Source organism: Cephus cinctus, unplaced genomic scaffold, assembly GCF_000341935.2.
Source record: "Cephus cinctus unplaced genomic scaffold, Ccin1 Ccin1_scaffold0123, whole genome shotgun sequence".
NCBI classification, from domain to species: Eukaryota; Metazoa; Arthropoda; class Insecta; order Hymenoptera; family Cephidae; genus Cephus; species Cephus cinctus.
In genome coordinates this window covers 2,010,849-2,030,959 of record NW_014332857.1, presented here as the reverse complement: position 1 = coordinate 2,030,959, position 20,111 = coordinate 2,010,849, and the positions used below count along the sequence as shown (strand labels likewise).

General features: G+C 49.3%; 1 protein-coding gene across 1 annotated transcript; it reads left to right on the top strand.

The window, feature by feature from the left end:
* The first annotated feature begins 15,689 nt into the window (after positions 1–15,689).
* On the top strand, positions 15,690–19,198 carry LOC107274862 (protein escargot). The gene is made up of 2 exons (XM_015754423.2): positions 15,690–16,096; positions 16,440–19,198. Exons 1-2 carry the CDS (start codon positions 15,976–15,978, stop codon positions 18,023–18,025), a joined length of 1,707 nt encoding a protein of 568 aa, XP_015609909.1. The 5' UTR covers positions 15,690–15,975; the 3' UTR covers positions 18,026–19,198.
* Positions 19,199–20,111: the final 913 nt, after the last annotated feature.

The following is a 20,111-nucleotide window of genomic DNA, read 5'->3' as shown; positions in this document are numbered from 1 at the left end:
CCCCCGCCCCCCCCCCCACCCCCCAAGAAACACCTTGAAGAGGCCCGAAGACGTCTTAGAAGGAAGTCCATTTGCCGGCGACCCCCAGGATCTCAGCGTCCGCGTGCAAAGATCCAAGAGCCATGATAGAATCATTACACTGAACTTTGAGGATGGTTCAGGAAAGTCTTAGGCCGAGACACGCAGAGTCGGCTCTTATTAAAAGGCGTGAAAATGAGGGATCCTCCTAGCGAAAGTCAGATGGCCAACTAATTAAGGAGAACACGAATAATACATCAGGACGCTAAGTGGATGAGCGCCGAGAAATATCGTTTTTTAAGTACAGCCTTTGCTGGAACCTTCATTTTTTTCTTTCTTTATTTTTTTTATTTTATTTTTTTTTTCTAAAACCGACATCGACTCCAGTCGAAGACGTGCTGAGCCAGTCGATTTCCTTAACGATCTACGTCGACCTGGGTTTGGGTTCCCATTGGGTGGCAAGATCAGGAAGAAATAACGTGCATCGACAGCCCTTCCCAAAACTTTCTCACCTCTATTACGTATCCGTATAAATCCATTATCTCACTCATCCCTCGCCGTGTCTCGATGCGGATATTTAGTAAAAAGTTCTATATTTAAAATCCATTTATTGTTTCACGATATTTTTGGAAGAGTCACCCGTGGCCGTGACTCCTCCTCAACGTGGGTCTCCGCGCACGCGACAGAGGGTGTCACGCTCTAACTCACTGAGAGTCGGAAAATTTTAGCAAAACATCAACAGCAGCCCATTTTTCCCTGAGCTTTGAAGAGCCGACACTTAGAAAGCACGTAACGCGTTTCCAGAAATAGATACATCTCGAGGGAAACAATTCCATCCCGGCTGCTTCCTTGTTCCTAGGTGAGACGTCGCTCCCTCCCACAGCATCCCACAGCATCCCACGTCAAAGAGTAACAAAGTCCTTGTATTTCCTTAAAATCTTCAAGGAACGAAGCGACCCGAGTTTCCCGCATACCAAAATTTATTTCCTTCCCGTCACGCCTATAGCATTTTAATTATGTCCTCGTGGCTCCTCCGACCTCCGACCTCTGCATTCGAGCTTAACTTCGGCTCGATTCGATTTTCCTGCGAAGGATCCATGACGACGCCTCAGGCCAACCGGAGGCAGCGCCGTGTGTTTTATCGACGGTGCCACACCTATCGGTCCAACTCCTGAGCAGATGGCACAAAGTACCTACTCACCCGGAAAACACATGCTCTTTGCCACGTGGGGCCCTCCTATGACGTACAACCTATAACCTATTGCAAAGCACCAGTACGCCTTCTTCCTCTTTCTCAGGATTCTCCTATCGTTTCGTCTTCTCAGCATACTATACCTATAGCCAGATATGCCTATAGCTATATACATGACTTCAGACCATTTCAATCCTACTAATGGTATCTATCGTGTTTATTGCCACAGGCTAATATGATGTATCATGCAACCTAATGGGGTAATGGACTCATCCTTGATTATTTTGGATACGCGATACATGGGTCGGCAGGTGATTTCATGATAAAATATATGTATGTCTCGAATGGTCATAGCAGGCGAATGTGATTATTAAAATATTTGAATAATCACAGTGACTGCGGTTACGTGATACGATGCTGTTTTGACGTCACTAAGAAATTTACTCCGGACGATGGCTGCATTGTGTAACGAGTCTGAGGATGCAGCATTATAACCTCTGGATTTCGTGCGCGACTTCAAAACCATCGATAAATCAAGCCGTGACAGCTGTTTAGGGGGCAGGTGATGTGTAGAGGTACCTCCCGCTTCGAAAGTTATCATCATTGAACGGGGCGACATGTGCACGAAGACACGAGTCATCACCCGATACGATTACGAATACGAATGATACCTTTCGGATTGACTTTTTCTTATTCTCACTTGAAGATCAAACTTGGGATACTTATTTCTCATGGGGTATAGGACGACTGTATATTTATATAGATACGTAGTTACGTGGGTATGGACCTATAGAGAAAGGTGCTTCTCGTTCTCGGTGGGATTGTTGATTTTTTAATTTCAAGGCATCCCGTAAAGTAGCCTCAGGCGTCAATCGGATCGATCGACCAACGAGGATTCGACCTTCGACCTAAACATTAGCTTCTCATAGCAATCGGAGCAGCCACGTTGGCTGCCCTTAGGGCAGGTTTCCGTGTCTATTTTTTTCCGTTCCTCCGATTCGTTTGATTTGTTAGCTTGGAAGTTCCGAGCGATATGGCTTTGAAACGATACCAGAAGTATCAGCTGCCAGACTCGCGTCTCAAACCTGAACCCGTGATATAAAAGGTTGTTTCGTACGGCGTTGATACACATGAGAAATAGGGAGACGTAAAAAAAAAATTGATTTTCATGATCTTCGAGCAGTTATTCCATATCGTGATCGAAGGGACTATCAGAAAAGCTGCTCGTAGTCGATATGCTAAGTTTGTCCGTGAAAAAGAATTTTGAAAACTCGAGACCCATTCTTGACCTGCAGATTAAAACTATAGTATAGAGACCCAAATAGATTTCCAGCATATCGTCTCCAAATAGACTAATCCGTAGGCACGACAAACGATATGGTCTTACGGTACCAAAGCAGATAACTCTCATTCGTGCTTCGTGGAATGCAGCTACGTCCTAAGGGTGAAGAGTGATAAGGTTCAAACAAAATATCGTGATAACTAACTTGCGACAGGTCGGGACCTTGAGTAAACAGTCCCTTCGTTGCCTCGAGTCCACTGCCTTCTGTACTATGGAAAACCTTAGTCCCCATAGTATTACCGAAGTCACGAGTCCGATTGTGCAGATCGATGATTTGTAGAAATTAATAAAATTAGTCGATCCGAATTAGATTGGCTCCTAGTGGCAGCCAGTACTCCGATTGAAATAGGGATGAGGCATTAAGTGAAAATACAAGATCGGTGTTATCGGAGGGATCGAGAGGGGTCGGCGGGACGAGAAGAGGAAGAGATAGGAAAGGGAGCTGTGTCCGTGTGCTTTGACTATCTCCGTTTTCCCGTCTCTCTTGTAAAGATAATAAAAGGACCACCGCTAGGACTATCTGTCCAAGATAATCCCAGACAGGTATTTCGTATTCGATATTTCGTAAATAATTACACTGTGACGATGGCTCCGTCGCTTCCATCGATATCGGCAACCGGAAGATCCGTCACGTGGTTGGAAGGTGAAGAGAGTGAAAGAAAAAAAAGGTAAGAGAAAGGAAAAGAGAGCTCGAGAGATATTTGAAGAATGCCATGACCCGCGGTGCTGGCGCTGCTGCCTCCACCAATTTGCATCTGCTTTGGAATTGTGAAACGAGATGAAACTCCCAGGAGGCCAAAGCTCGATGGGAATTCTCGGAATCTCGAAAATCCTCGACGTATCAGTCCCATTCGACTGGATTCAGCTCGCGGGTCCATTTTAATCCTCGCAAATCGATTTAAGGTAACACCCGATTCGTGCCGGACATAAAATCGTTGATTATCGGTGGCGAGTTAATAACAGTGCGGGAATTTTGAAATTCCAAGTAAGAAATGAGAAAGTTCCGAAAGATCGAATTTCCGAGGTAAAAGAACCGACGTTACACCCCTCGAGTGTGTGGGCATTCGATTTATCGATATCTCCCAGGACTGAACTGAATGGGACTTTTATCGAGAGGCATGTGTCACGGGGTACAAAAATACTACTGTTCTGCAGCCCCGTGCACGCCGAGCATAAAGGCTGCTCTGTGATAGTGTGATAGGCCACGCGCAACGAAACGCGACACGAAATTATGATCCGCCTCATCCTCGAGCTCCTCTTTTACTTTTATCGGCCTGTGAGTCGTCTCTCTTTATTTACGCAATTTTATTGGTTTACGATGGCCCAATTTCTCCAGGCCTCTCGTATTCTCACAGGCTTTGTCGATTGTCCGTACGTTCACACTCCTCCTGCCTTCGACAGAAGACTCGATGACATCTGCATCTTCGGAGGAGGCCTGGAGAGGGAAGCGGCAGCCACGTGCGATTCGCCTCTGTCAATCCGGATCAGCAATCAGCAACGGGCTCAACGGGAGAACTAGCTGCATGCCAGTTAATTTGAGTAATCAAATGGAAACCGGTATCTATAAAGGAGAGTTTTAATATACTCGATATATCCGGGAGGTATGACGAAGGTGTGATATGTGTGATAGGTGTGATAACTAACACAGTACAGTCCAGCACTAAGCACGGGGCATGGAACGCCAAGCGACCATCTACGTGCTATAACGTCGATTAGCATTTCGAGTCGTCTGGCCAAGATCCAATCCTTTGTCGCAGCGAGGATGAGCTCGCTGGACGAGCTCGCCAGGAGGAGAAGAAGAGGCTGAGAACTGGTCGGGAGGAACCCGATCGTCAAGGGATGACGAGGAGGCATTAGGGCTGCTTCTTACAATGGGCTGAAGTGTTTTCGTCGATACAGGTGACTGTGGGAATGACCGTTGGCAAAGAAGACAGGTTAAGCAGAGTCGAGTTCAGTGCGAGGGCACTTGGTTCAGGGACTCAGGGACAGTTGTGCTACGTGTGAACGTGAGTCTTCAGGGAGGGAAGGAAGATGGCGACGGGCAGCAGCCAGCGTGGTGGTCTGCCGATCCGATGATTCAAGGAGGGTCGCATCTGCTGGGTGGACTGCGGGGGTCGGACGCGCGGCCAGGTGGCTCAGACTTTTTTAAACGATCCTGGAGGATCGTGTAGGATCACATAGGATCGCGCCGGCGGCGCCGGGCTTGGATCAATACCTCACTAATTGATCGGACGCGCCGCCCGGAGGGAGGAAGATGGAGGAAGATGCACGGCGCCTATGATCGATCGAGGCTGAGCGTCGCTGCAGTGCGCCGCGATTGCAGGAGCGGTGGATCGGACGATCGGTCTAGGGTCCGGATGTGAGTCGGTTGATCCTAGGGAACCACGCCAAGAAGGGATTAGTTCAGGCTCGTTGGCAGGAGGCTGCGGCGTCTTCTTGGAAGACGCTGTACCGAATTTTCATTGGGGGACGCAAGGAGGATTGGAAAGTCCACGTGTGATCGGGGCAGGGGGGCGAAGTGGTAGTGCGGTGGGCCTCGGGCTGATTCTCGCTCTCGATCGATTGCGATAGCCCCGCCTATGGCGCTGATCGATTCTGCCCGATTAGAAGTTTAGCGACTCGCTTCAATGAGGTGGAACCGAGACGCGGAATGATTGCTCGGTCACATTGTTGCTTATAAATTATAATATTTTCTTACAAGAGGCCAGGCGCCACCAGGACCAGAACTGCCCACTCGATCACCTCTGCCACCTATGGCACCTACGGCACCTGACGACGCCCCACCTGGGCGCCAGAAATTCAGATCCCATCGTTTCGACAACTCTGCCCCAGCTCCGAAACAATGGAAGTGGCATAAATCTCGACTCGGTAATGATGGCGTCGCCAATGGCGACGATGAGGATGTCTCCCCGGGCCTGAGCAATAGAGCTATAGCGATAACCCCAGTAGCCATCTAGATGTAGATGTCGCCTGGCCGATCGAGGATTTGTCTGAACCACGGATTAGTCCTTATCGGACGTCCAGTAATTTATCATAGGTCCAGCACACTGCCAGAGCCTACTTAGCTGGTTGCATTGGCAGCTACGGCGACCGATGGAACCTCCGTGCCGATCCTTCGCTCGTGCTCGGCCGATTCGAAAGAAATAGGCCTCGACGTCATTCCTCAAAAATCGTGGGTGTGTCGTGCGGCGCCACGATCCGGTCACTCGCGCTACTCCTCCGACGGAGATCGTTCGCCATCGCCTCTCCTTGCTCCGATTCATCCCGAAGAAGTGCCGAGCACGAGAAACGAGGCGATCGGCCGATCGGCCGCCGCGAGACGCAGACAGAGACACGGACACAATTTCCTCTGATGCAACTCCGGCACGTAGTAATCGCGCGCGATTTATCTCACGGCAACGAGTCAATATTCGAGAGCAGGAGCGATCGCTAACGAGATCGGTTCGAACAAGTATTAATACGCGGCGATAATTGTACGGCTGCATTTCGATCTAGGAGAGTGCGCAGCGGCGCGGCGCGGCAGGCGCGTTCGATCCTGCGAGCGCCGATCGATCGATCAGGGCACGCGATCGATCACGTGCTTGCAGATCACGCGTGACTCAACTGGACCGAGTCACCACCGACTCCACTGGGAACTCGTGAACTCGAGAGCCGCCCGAGCCTGTTTTCTTTTTAGATCGACGCGACGGCTCGGCCCCTCTACTGGCTCATGCTAGAATCCTAGATCATAAACAGATGATAGGAAAGTGTGCCACGAAAGAGCCGCCCCTACTGACCCTGCCGACTATCCAGCATCAGGAATTCTTTGGTATCACTGACCTATGGTCGTCCGCCTAGATTCCTTGTGTTTCTCCTTGATAATGGACTCTCGCAGAATTAATGAAGAGTGTCATTGACTGTGATCAAGGAACAAATGAACTCTTGCGAACGCATTCCGCAGCATCTCCCAGCATCTTCAGGGTCTCGAACATCTCCTGGTCCTTATCCATACCGAATCGCTTGCTTCTGGCATCCAAGAACAACTCGTCGGAATGAAGAGGAGGCCTCTCCTGCTCAGCAACACCCACGCGTCTAGAAAACCAGCAACGAGCATTCGGCAAGCGACGATCAGCAACCACCAGCCTGTTCAGTAGGATCAGGTGAGCTCTGGCGCCAGATCCTACTGATTGTTTCCGCGTTATTACGGTCACCACGGGGGGGGATCCTCGAGGACGACGTCCTCCGAGTGATCTCGGGACTAGGTCGTCCGATAGAAGATCTTCGCTGGACCACCTTAATATTGTAATATTTATCAAAGTTACGTAGGGTCAACTCGACCGAAAGCGCCGGCACGTTTCGCTACCCCCGATAAAATTGCTGCCGCGATTCCTTGGGCTCCTTCGCATGGCAGCGACTTGTCAGATTGTATAGATGGAAGGCGAAACCGAGGTAGGACAGCTCACGGACGGTCCAGTATATCGGGTACGATTTTCGCAAGAATAATTTCACCCGTTGACGCATACGCAACACGCACTCGCTTGATCGCCCGAGCTATTGTCTCGTGGGGGAGAAAGTGTGACCCTAATAGCCGAGAATGATTAGAGAATCGCGCTCCAATCAGCAATCGCCATCGCACCCACGACACCTCGACTCAGCAGCGCGCGTTGCTGCTGCCTTAGCACTGGACATCTCGGAGGTTTCGCTTTCTCGAGTTGGACCTCCGGACCGAGATCTTAGTGCAGCCGTCTAATATCCGAACGGTGCGTGCACGTCCCCCCTTTTGCGCCATCTTTTCGCATCCCAAGAGCCCAGGGACGGATTATTTATTTAGCGGGTGCCTCCTTAGCAGCGCACGACCACCGTGGCGAACAGCGGGGAGCAACGAAACCACCCGCGAGCTTGCGAGCCACGGACTAATTTCATTTTCCTTCGGCAATTATTTATCCGGGAGCCCGAGGAGACGCTCCTGAGACTCCCGAGCGACCCTCTCGACGACGAGGACGCCGACGCTTTTAATTTCGAAAGGACGCGACGTGCCTCCTCGGTCTAGTGAGCGACCGACGACCCGACGTACGTACCAGTTGGAATTCTCCTTTGATTTACTGCGGTTATCTCGGTACATTAGTCTTTGGTCCATAGCGGCCGATATCATCTGCGTTAAAAAATGCTCCCGTCAACGCATGCCTGCACTACCGTGCTACCCTTCTCCTCCGAGTCCACTCCTTGCCACTCTCTCTTCTTCTTCTTCTTCGTCATCCGATCATCTGCCTCTCCTTCTCCTTCGGCTCCCGCCGACCAGAGGCGATCGCTCACCGGCGATCGTCTTATTGCCGGATAATCTGTATGCGCCGGAGCACAATGCGCATGCGCGGCAACAGGTAGCTCGCGCTACGTCATCTCGAGATATTAGGTTTCCATGGTTACCCGACGAATGCCTCGAGACGCTCCTCGTCGTTCTGGTTAACCGCGATCGAGGGACGACGGCGTCGTCGGTACCGACGTCGGCGTCCTCAAAGCTTCCTCGTGCGTTGTACCCAGCCCGGGCAGCCTCGCTCTCTCTATTTTGATCCTCTTTGAGGAAAGTACCAATCTGTTTTCCCTACAAACAATCGCACAATGAAGAGAGAGGAGCTCCTTTACGCGCGCCGCAGCTTCTTTCTTCTTTCTTCTTGTCAGTGAGCTCAGCCATGTGCCTCTCCAATCGTCTACCTATGTTATGATAGTCGAGGGATGCCAACCTTTATCTCCCGCTCGTACCGGGATGCTGGACCACTGAGATCCCAAGACGTAACGAGGCGGGGATCGAAGGACGAGGAAGGTGGCAGGAGGTGAGATGAGGTGAGATGAGGTGAGCCAAGGTACCTCGGGGCTAAGGTGCACCCCAGAGCGCAATGTCTGGGACGTGCTCATCCGCTCACAGATCGTCTTAGTGGGATGCTGTGAGAATACGCAGGACATGTCGACGAAATGGAACGGAAGGCGACATCTCCTGTGGGAATCTTTTAATGGCATTACAGCTTCGTCTGAATCAGGAGCAGGTCTGGTTTGGATGTGTTTGAGAACGCGTCTCTCCTCTTCAGGTTTTCTTCTTCGGTTTAACGATCCTGAATGTCCTGTCGGAGTCTGTAGGACCCCGTGAATCCTTTCCTCTGATCTCATCTTATGCTTATCCCAGCATAGACGCGTGTACGCCTCTGTCCACGCTGATTATCAAGGTACCGTAAGCTCCGGTCGCAGCATCCCGACACGAGATCTCTGATGCGTTTCCTTCTTTCAGTCGGTACAACATATTCTAAATGTGTCCAATATTCCAACGCATAATAGCTGCGCTGTAATCCCGAATCCGCTTGATCCTCCTTCTCCGCCTCTCTCTCTCTCTCTCTCTCTCTCTCTCTCTCTCTCTCTCTCTCGCTTTCTCATCTGGCTGACGCGAGCTGCTCTCAATAAATTATTGAAATTTGGCAGGGCGACGCGTAATGGGGGCCTCGTTCTTAATGGCTCGGCAAGAGGCTGACCGACCGACTAAATCGGTTACGCACACACAAGCGCACCCACGTAGCCCGAGGTCTCCCAACATTGTTATCAAGCCATACCGAGCGCTATCGGATTGAGATAGCCGATCCAGGGACTGTCGCAACGGTGAAAGGCCCTCAGCCATACAGCAGCCCAATTGAAATTAATTAAATTAAGCAAGCTCGGATATCGTAAACGGGAGTAAAGCACCCGCTGATTCGCCTGCTTGTATTTTTATTTCTTATTACCCACGTTTTTTAATCGAATAATCGTTCGGACCTTTCGTAAGGTAATATCGATCCTGTCCTCGATCCGAATCTCGCTCTGTTTACGTCTCCTCGGCCAATCGCGAAATGCCCTGTCGACACTCCTCTGCCGGAATGCTCGACGGACCGGAAGCAGCCTGTCGCTCGGTGCCGGACCGATCGATTTCCAACGCGATGATCGTTCCGCGCCGGAAATAACATTTCTTCTCTCGCATCCTGTGGACGCGCAAACGCGAGATGTCATTACGGCCGATCCAGCGAGATGACATCGGAGGGACGTCGTGAGATAAGATCGGAGCGTCTGTGAGGTCTCTTCTTGGGAGGAATAAAAAAATGTAGGTCAGCTGGGAAGACACCTTAATAATCTGGAATTTCTCTAATTTCCAATACAATGCCGAGTGAGGAGGTTTTCAAATAAAAGTCAAGAAAGGTGATGCATTGGTTTCGGTTTGTGCTTCCCTGTAATGGCCGATCAGATAAGACCCTCTTGTCCGGTGGTCTCTTCAGATCCTATCTCGTTCACACGCACTATGAGAACGCACCCTGATGTCATTATAGACTATAGACCGAGACTGCGTGGCACTTCGTGATGATTTTATAAACAGACCGCCTGTCCGTCTCTCCGAGCTGTCTGAGGTCCCCGAGATGCCTGAGCCGATCTGCCTGGTTGTCTCTTGGCTCTCCGATCCCTGTTTCCCTGTTTCCCTACCGTTCTCCCTGCCAACTGATCTCATCTGTGAATTTATGCAAATACCTCGAAATATACTCGTTACCGTTTACGTCTTGTCACGCTTCAAAGTGTCAAAGTTCTTTTCGAGATGAGTTCGCACACGTGGTCCAGCTCGAAGAGCAGCGGTTCGCTCGCGAATGGTTGGCCAGGTAGTTGATCCCTGGTCGCGCCATGGCACCGAATTCATCCGATCACCTGGTCCTCCGAAGGACCCTCTGGCTAGTCCCCCAAGCAGACCCCCGATGGGCACACGCGTTCTCTCGATCGGTCAGAAAATCCCCAACGAACTGACCATATGCCTCATTCCGCTCGTTCCTGGAAAACGGATCTACGGATTTATCTTTGGCAGACTGACAAGATGTTCGCTGAATCCCTTGCGGTTTTTCAAAAACCTGGTAAGATGCAAAGATCGATAGGGACGATCCGAGTCCAAGGAAATTCGAGAGGAAACTGTAACAGCACTATGTGGCACGTGCACGAGATTGTACGAGCTTCTGGGGAAAGCTGATTAAAAGGAAAATTACAAGTTTCGCTGGACCAGATCTCTCGAAGGACAGGCCTCCATCCCCTTCACTCGGGGGGCCGGGGGTAGGTGGAGTGAAAAACGGTTGTTCAAAATTGAAAAATGGCACACGCCACCAGGGGTCGCTGCTCATCAGCTGTCTTCGGTTTAAGGTCAGGGGGGGTGCAGATGTCGCAGATGATGCCCACTTGGTAACGCCCTGCATCCCTTACGGTGCAATTCCTACCCCCTCCTGGAACTGTCACGTCTTCCAGGATGCACCTATCGTCTACGCAGGTGAATGCTTTGCTGTGCTGAGCTTCGATGCAGGTTCGAGCTTAAAGAGAAATAATTTCTAATTCTATTCTCCTTTGCTTCTGAAAGACTTCAGAATTAGCGGTTAGAACGGATCTGTTTATCTTTAATTTGTTAGGTTACTCAGTTACCTAGGAAGCCAAAAATCTCAACGCCCTTGCAGTCGGCGTAGCTTCCAGTCGCGAATGTCCGCCGAGTAACACTGAGACGGCGCGGGGGCATCTTTCGTATCCAGGAGATAGTTACGGAGATATTTTGTAAAAATGACAACAGGTCCTTCGACTCACGAAGCCAGTCGGCCTTATATTCCTGACCGAGCCAGTACTAAGAAGCAGTCATTCTTTGAGTTTCCTGACAAAGAATTCAGGCCTTACGCTACAGCGTCTATTCATCGAGAAACTCTGGTGCTCCGGTACTCCGGTGCACCATTCATTCGAGATCGACAAAATATCGCTCATTGTAAGCGGGTCCAGTGGTGCTCGTGCCGGTTTATTCCTGGCTCTGCTGTATCTGGTTCCTACCATCGTGAGTAGCTACGAAGACCAAGGATCCAATTCAGCTGACCCATTTCATTATGTTCCAAGACTCCTTAAAATGAGAAATCCTGAACCGTTTTATTCTCACTCTCCTTATTCGCTCTCCTTTTTCGTTTTCCAACCAAGTTTGGGTATTCTCCCTTTATAAAATCATATTAAAAGACATGCGTAGAAATCGGACAAGCATGTTTAATAAAATCCATCAACCTGAGATTTCGAAGGATCTCACTTAGGGTCTAGTACGTTATTGGTGAAAATACGCGTTTAGTTATGTAACCCTTTAAAAGATTCTGAAGAATCCAAACGGAATGAGAATATTTGGCGATGACTGCATCTTCGATCATTTTAAATTTATTAATATTTCTTCAATGTATTTATAAGAAAAATTATTCTGTGTCGTTATGAGTAGTAATAATGTAAATTATTAATTTCTCTCGAGAACGAGGGGTTGACTCTTTGAAAGGGCTTTACCCCAGGACAGCAGGTACCCAGGCACTTCCAGCATTACCAGTACCACCAGCACCTCCGGGGACTAAAAAAAATGTCAAAAAACCGGTACGCGAACGCTCGAAAACACTCGGTGAAATGTACGTGGTACAAAAGGATTCGTAGGCCAGGTAGGTAACTAGGGACAATGAAGAGGGGCGAGAGGGGAGGGCACGGGTAATCCGAAGAGCCTCGGGAAGATTCCTGCTGGGTTCTTCAGGTAAGCTGTTTGCAACCTGATTATCCAAGTTTTTAATAACCTTGTAAACAGTCGTGCCAAAACAAAGGAGTGAAATCCTCTGCGAGTGCTGGAGATAAAAATATTTTTTCACTCGTTGACATGTTGTTCAAAGATTATTACGTTGGTTATCATTAACCAACGCGTCCCAGTACGAATGTTCTGGAAGGTTGGGGGTGAGGGGGGGCTCACCAATGTTTGCAATAATAATAATGGCAACGGTCCACGTCCAAGGCTTTCCTTTATTGCGTACGACATTATTTGTCATACGTGTCCTGCTTACGTCTGTTTATGCTGACAGTGAACGGTAAACAGATTTTCTAGCGTGACGGAACCTTTGGAAATTCTCGACGCTACAGGCGATAAGCTAGGGTCAACAAAGTGGTCCAAAGTGTCGAGAATGACACATAGAGGTAATGAGTATAACGGTACGAAGATAAGGGTGGCCTAAGGGAAATCAATGACAATAGGGAAAACTGAAGGACCTGAAGTCCGAGGATTCCCTCGAATCGGTAATTCGGATCGAAGGATCTATTGGTCACGATATGACGAAGCTAGGAAAAATAGAAAAATACAGCTATGCTAAAGTTAGTCATCGAGCCCATTTCTAACGTGAAAAATTCAACTCTCGACTGCCTCTTGACAATCTCAGCAAGAGACTTCGAGAGTCCCGAGTGCAGGTCTGGTAGTTTAATGCGCCTGAATTTCAGCGATTTGAATGCGAGTCCCAGATGATTATCGATGCGGTTACGTCTCATGCACTGATGCACGATTATAACAATATTCGACCTGCGAAGTTGGCTAAGCTGGTAGGTAGGTGAATCGTTAAGAAGAGACAGAAGAACTAGGAAGGGCAAGAGGCATGGGAAGTAAGGGAAGTATGGGAAGTAAGAGGACCGTTGCCACCGAGTGGCACCTTGACACCGGTAGAAGGTTCCCCCGGGACTTCGCACATGTCTAGGGATCCCCGAGGGCCCGAAAATGGGTCCAACTAGTCTCGGTGGGGCCGCATATGCTGGCATAAAACATCCAGTGGTAATAGCCAGGTGTTTCAAAGGTGAGGCGGCGATGGGCCCCTCGCCTCTTCATGACGTACAAAAAAAAAACCAGCTTCCTTCCGATGGGGCTACCGTCAGGGGGCCTTATGCCCGGTACCCCGCTACCCTCTCCCCCCACCTCGCTACGTAATTATACAGATTTATTCAACTGTCTTCAATTACACTGAGCAAATCCGAAATCTTCAGTCGCCGAGTCCACGCGAATCTTCCACACTCCCTGGATCCTTTAGCAATTTTCAAATTTTTATTTTATCCATAAAAATTACTTTCGAAAATAAAAATTACATTCCGTCCGTTACTTTTTGAAAATAACCCTCACACTTTACTCTCTCACCTGTGAACTGTACGGGTAGACCTGGAAAACTCCTGAAGACGTTCCTTCGTTGTCCAACTAATACGCATCAAACTACGCATATTTCCTGAATGAGAATGCAGCAGAGACCCCACGTGGATATAAATAAAGGCGTGCATCCAGGATTTAGCATATTTCAAGGGAACCACTGCTGCTGTATATCATATACATACGTACATAGAGGGGATATAAAAAAAATAACTGATGAGCCGGTAGCTCCAAGTCCCTACCGGAAAAACCGGATGCAAGGGTCGTCAGGTCTTGGCCGATGAAAAAGATTCTGCCGAGACAGATAGATCATTGCTGATCGCCGATCACGGATGTCTGTTCGCACGCTGATGTATACAATATATATATATAGGATCAAAGCAGAGACAATCCATTAATGACAGATCGAAAAAATAAAAAATGTAAAAAGATCAACGTGCCCGAGCGCGGCTGACAATGAAAGAACATCTAACCTGATCCAAGCGCTGTGTCACTCCCGTTATGAAAGTGCCGCGGCGGAACGTGATTAGGAAGTGTTGAGACAGCGCTCAAACTATGGCGAACGTGAAGCGTATAGACTCTGTAGATCCATAGATCTATAGATCGCAGAATAGCCACTAATACAATTACATTGCACAAAGACGCAGTTTGCAACAAGAGACGCGAGTCTACGTCGGCCTCCAAGGTTACCGTAACAAAAATCTTTTATTCTCCCTTCTCTAACGGTGAGTCGCGTGGCTCTCCCCCCTCCGACCGTTCGGCAATTCTGCCATCATTTGAAAAAAAAAAAAAAAAATTTAATAATCAAAAGCGCCTTATCCTTCGGGTAAGAGAGAAAGGGTTATTGAACATTTTATTGTAACAGTGCTGTGACGTCACGGATTGAACAGTCAGTTTTACAGCTGTACCTGAACTTAACCATTGGTTGTACGAACGTTATTTATCGGTAGCTACACAAGAGTTCTATTCAATTTGTTTATTACTGTTTACCTGTTTTATTGCTCCTGTTACCGTGACAGTTCGATAAATCGAATGAATAACTATTTCGAACTTACACCCAATTATCGAAATACGTTAATTGACATTTTCATGAATACTTTGAAGATTTTAGTCACGTGTTTCCGTGCTTGGTACGGTGTGACTGTGAATTTTGAAAATATACCAAAACTTGATTTCTTTATTGCCGTTACGCTCGGGGATGACAGAATGATTTACGACTTATGAAAAATGATTTTTTTTTGGAGTAAGAATCTAAAAAAATCTTCCCTTTCCTAATACCAGAAAGATGTCTTGCACCGGTCACGTAGCTGCTGAGGGAGATTCACAGCATCCCAGTACGTAGTGAAGCGTGTGCGTCAGTGTATTGACGTGTGTGCACATATCCATGTGGGTTCCAGCACTTCCAGCACGCGTGGGCGATGCTGCGGCACGCGACACGACCGTTACGTTCGGAACTGGCATCGGGGGTCGGGTTGGAGGGGTGAAATTCAGAAGGGGAACAAGGCGGATTGCAACGTGTCTGCACACATGCCCACACAACAACGAGTGCATAGGTGCACGTGTGGGACACAGTCGGGTACCTCGATACGAGTGCTCGTATGTGTCTATAGGCCTATAGGAATAGACGCATCGACGCACACGCGGATTTTGTATTGAAAAATGCAAACGGAGTTGCCTGCGCTGGTGGACGGACGGCGAAGTGGAGTGAAGCGATGTGAGTGCGTGGAGAGAAGCACACAATGCACACAAGGAGGGATATGGTTGGGCCCCAATGGTGGTTACATACTTTGGGCCCGAGGGTGTGTGCTGTCAGGTCGTAGTGGGTCGCGGTGGGTCGTGGTGGGCCCGAAAGGTGGTGGGGAATCCGGGGTCCAGCATCTGCCGTAGGAGAGCCACACAACCGTGGTCGCACAGTCGCACAGTCGTACAGGCACGCACGAACACTTTCCTGCCGGTACACACACTCCAGTAAATCTCGAGGGGGACCTACGGAACAGATGCCCGGGATCCGATTGGTCGACGGCCCGCGACTGCCCGTCCCCCATTGGCGAGCAGCGCGGGGCCCGCAGGCCTGCATTGGTTCGGCAGCACGTGCGGGCCACCTGCACTCCGGTAGTGGGGTAGCTGCTTATAAAAGGCCCGAGAACACCCCCTGCCAGCAGAGACGGCTTGCAGCCGAACCGAGTCTAGTTCTTCTGTGCTCGTTGCCGTCGCCGTTGCCCATATTGCGAGTTCCTTCTACCGAGTTTCCTATTTCAGCTATTTACTTTGGACAGTTTTGCGACAATCTTGAATATATATATATTATTGGAAAAAAGAAAATAGGAAATACGAGGACGAGTGGATACGCAGACATTTCGATGTGTGACACAGTGCAGTGAAAATTACTGGCGGATATTAGTGTGTTTGTGCTACACGACGCTTATTTTGGATTACCGGAAGTCCTGCCACGGATCCAAGATGCTCGTAGACGAGATGCCTCGAAGCTTCGTCAAGAAGAACAACAGTTACAGTCACTGTCCGCTCAAGAAGCGGCCGGTGCACGTGATGCTCTCCGAGGAAGTTCCGGATAATGCAAAAGGTGAGGTTTCGAATTTTCCGATAGAAAGAGAGTGAAAGGGTGAAAGTGTTGAAGTTTTTTTGATTTTGGAAAATTCATTGGTTCGAATGCCAGTCCTGTTGCGAAGAAGTTAGATTTTACTTGACAGCTCGACTTAGATTCTATCGTGATACTCCGATGCGGTCGGCAGATCGAATATTCATAGATGATTGTAACAACTGTAGCATGCTCTTATCGAGAACTCGTGTGAATCCAAATAAGCTAGGTTCCCATCACGCCCAGCGTGGAGATAACAAATTCAAACAATTTGCCGTGAATCAACATGACAGATAACTGACCGAATTGTTCCGTTTTGCGATTACAGATGAAATAATCGAAGTGGTCGTCGATGACGTACCCGAGCCCGAGAACCTCAGCACGAAGCCGGAGGACCTGAGCAGAACCGCGGAGAAGATGCGTCTGCAATCCTCAAGGACGCCTTCGCCATCGCTCTCATCCTCGTCCTCGCCTTCGCCTCTTCAGCCTCCGAGGATTTCCTCACCGACTATTCCACGATCTCCACCGTCCACGAGTCACCTTCTTGGACACCATACTCAACATTCCTACCAGCCACATCATCCGCACTATCCTCATCATCATCATCATCAACAACAGCAGCAGCACCAGCATCAACAGCAGCAGCAGCCACAGCATCAGCATCATCATTTCGAACAGCAGCCTCAGACGCAACAATCCCAGCCACATAATCAGCACTATCCTGCAAAAACAATAACGCCACCAGTCGGGATTGCTCCGATTCATCCAGTGGCGAAGAAGGCGCGGGTCGAGGTCATCCAGCACGACAAGGCCCAGGCGCCGCTCCACTTCGTGGCGAGTAAGCCCCCGTTGGAGCCCCTCAACCTGAACACACCCGTGGAACCACTGGCTCCGTACGCGACGTCCAGTTGGGTCAGAGGAGCACCCCTCTACCCACCTCATTACCTCCCTTATCCACCAGCGGCGTATCGGTACCCCGCGAGTGCCGCTGCGGCCGCCGCAGCCGCAGCCGCGGCCGCGGAGCTCTACGGCTCCAGCTACAGCCTACCAGCAGCAGCGGCGGCGGCCGCCGCTGCCGTCGCCTACCCGCACTCGTCCCCGGAACATCCTCCTGCCCTCTCGCCACCTCTGGCGCCTCACGCGTCGCACCCTCATGCCGCCCTGACCTGCCCCACCATCCAAAGACCCATCGCCTCCAGGAGCTACGCACCCTGGGCCAGTCCCGACCACTGCGGACTCTCGCCCACCAGCTCCCTTGGTTCGGGATCGCTGAGGTCGCCACCGCCAGTCACCCCCGAAGATCTCTCCTCGCCAGGAAGCGACAGTGGTCGCTCCTCCGCCGGAAGCACGTCGGCCGGCTCCGTTCTCAACCAGAAGAGCACCGAGAAGAACGGTAGTGGAAGTGGTAGTGGAGGTGGCAGTGGCAATGGTAGTGGCAGTGGTTCCACTTCGCCGCGTTATCAGTGCCCTGATTGCGGGAAGTCCTACTCCACGTACTCGGGACTCTCGAAGCACCAGCAATTCCACTGCGCAGCTGCCGAGGGCCAGACGAAGAAGTCCTTCTCGTGTAAATACTGCGAGAAGGTCTACGTCAGCCTGGGGGCCCTGAAGATGCACATCAGGACCCACACGTTACCATGCAAGTGTCACCTGTGCGGCAAGGCCTTCTCGAGACCCTGGCTCCTCCAAGGGCACATCCGCACCCACACCGGCGAGAAGCCCTTCAGCTGTCAACATTGCAATCGCGCCTTCGCTGACAGAAGCAATCTGCGCGCCCACCTCCAGACCCACAGTGACGTCAAGAAGTACTCCTGCACCTCCTGCAGTAAAACCTTCAGCCGCATGTCCCTCCTGACGAAGCACCAGGAGGGCGGCTGTCCGGGCGTCACGGTACCCATGGGCTACGCCTGCTAGACCTGTTCGTCCCATTTGAACCTGCAGCACCGTCTTCGGGAGAGCCGAAGAGGACGCGGGGCTACCTGGTGCCTCGCATCTGTCCTTGTCAATTGCCTGCCTGCCTGCCATTGTTCGTGCAGTTTCACGAAAGTGCCTTAAGAAGCCTCGCACGCAAGAAGACTGTCCGGAGTACAAACGAGAGGAGAAGACGATTAGCTTTCAGTGTAAATAGTGCAGCGGGAGAGGGCTGAAGTTGAGAAAATTGAGGGACCTTTGTCGTAATGAAAAATCGCGGCAGTGTGTGCTTACGATTGCGTTCTCTGATTCGAAGGAGATACAGATAAAGAAGAAAACGGCCCAACGTGCCTTAAGAATCAGATTGACATATAGAATATAATGATAAAGATTAAGATGAATTCTCGTTCGAATCAGACACGCGCGTTGTACCTCTAAAAGTCTTAAACGTTTAAAAGTTGCCGCTTATCGCGGTTCCGTGAAACTCTCGTGCCATTTTATTTCAATTTTTTCTCTTTTACTATTTTACTATTTTATCTTTCGTTCTCTCCGTATATCCGTCTGTGGTCGGATTCCCAAGAGACGGATAAGGGATCCGTCGACGATCCTCGCGTACTCCCGCCTTAATTTCAATTTTCTTTTCTTTTTCCATTTCAGCCTCATATATTTTTCTCATTTTTCGTGTATGAATTATTTTTTTTCGACATCGTTCATTATCTCTTAGTAATTTATATTTTAGTTTTAAGTGGTTGTGCACCGCGCACCAAAGTGCCATTGTCGTCTGTATATGCGTACTCGGAGAAACATACGTTACACTGATAAACATATATACATACATATATTCATATAGATTGCACGCACGTACGCACGCACACACACACTCAGGCGCACGCAGAGATCGATACATATTATATGATTTGTCAATCAATTTGTAAATAGCCAATCCGTAGTCCATAAGATCGCATAGTATTATCTCCATGACGACATCAGAGGTTAAAAATGAAATGTTTTTTAGCTTCCTTCTTTTGCGTTATAATCTGTAAGTTACTCGAAGAAACTAGTCATTGTATGATAAAAAAATGAAAATCGCAAAACAGACGAAAAGATAAGAAATAAGAGGAGTAGGGCTCGCCACGCGTCCGTTTCCATATTATGTAAAAATTTAAAAAAAAAAAATAGAGCGAAAGGGGCCATCGTTATCTTTTTTATTATACATGTAACGTGTGACTCGGGGCGAGTATCCACTATTCTCTAGATGCCTAAAGAAGAAAAATAACTACTATGAGACACAGATATCGCCTATACAATATATAGAGATATTTTATACGAAATAAATAACTCAAATCAAACCTTAAACGAAAATTCTTGTCTAACGATTAATTACCATCCCACCATTATTCCCGATTAGAAAAAAAATTTCCTAAAAAAAATTGTTTTGAAAAAATTCTTTATTACTTGACGCAGGGTGCAGTCAAAAATTGCAGCTATTTCAGTTCCCCTCTCAGTCCTCCTGCTGACTCGTTTCAACGGTCGCTACTTAGAACCAGCCACCCTTAAGGTCTTCTCATGCCCAAGAGGGTTCACGGGTCCTTGTTACTTTTCTCCGGATGATCACCTGCGTGGGAATCAATAGGGAAGGTCGGGTACATTGCAATTTACTGCAAGGGCTCGGAGTTCCCAGTTCGCGTGAAGTCAATGCCAGGAGTAGCCAAGACTGCAGCCGCCATTACCACCTCCAGCGGGACAATCAGCATGCAGTCTCGCTATTCCGTTCTTAGTTCCAAGTTGCATTTCAATTGAAGCCTCGAGCGACTCGACCGCCTCGCTCGACGGCCACGGATGCTTTGTTCGTCTATTCACAGAGGCTCGAGTGCGACTTCATTGAATTTGGCCGACAGGTGTTGCCCACTTTAAAATGTCCCCGTATACCCTGTGACGTGATTTTTCGGTTCGCGGTCACGAGGCGACTCCGGCTACCGATACAGATAACGTTCTCGATTCGTATAGTTACGCCATTGCTCTCCGAAGATTTGATATTGTTTAGTTGAGGTCGAGACGCTCGAATCTGCCGTGGGGAGATAGTCTCGAA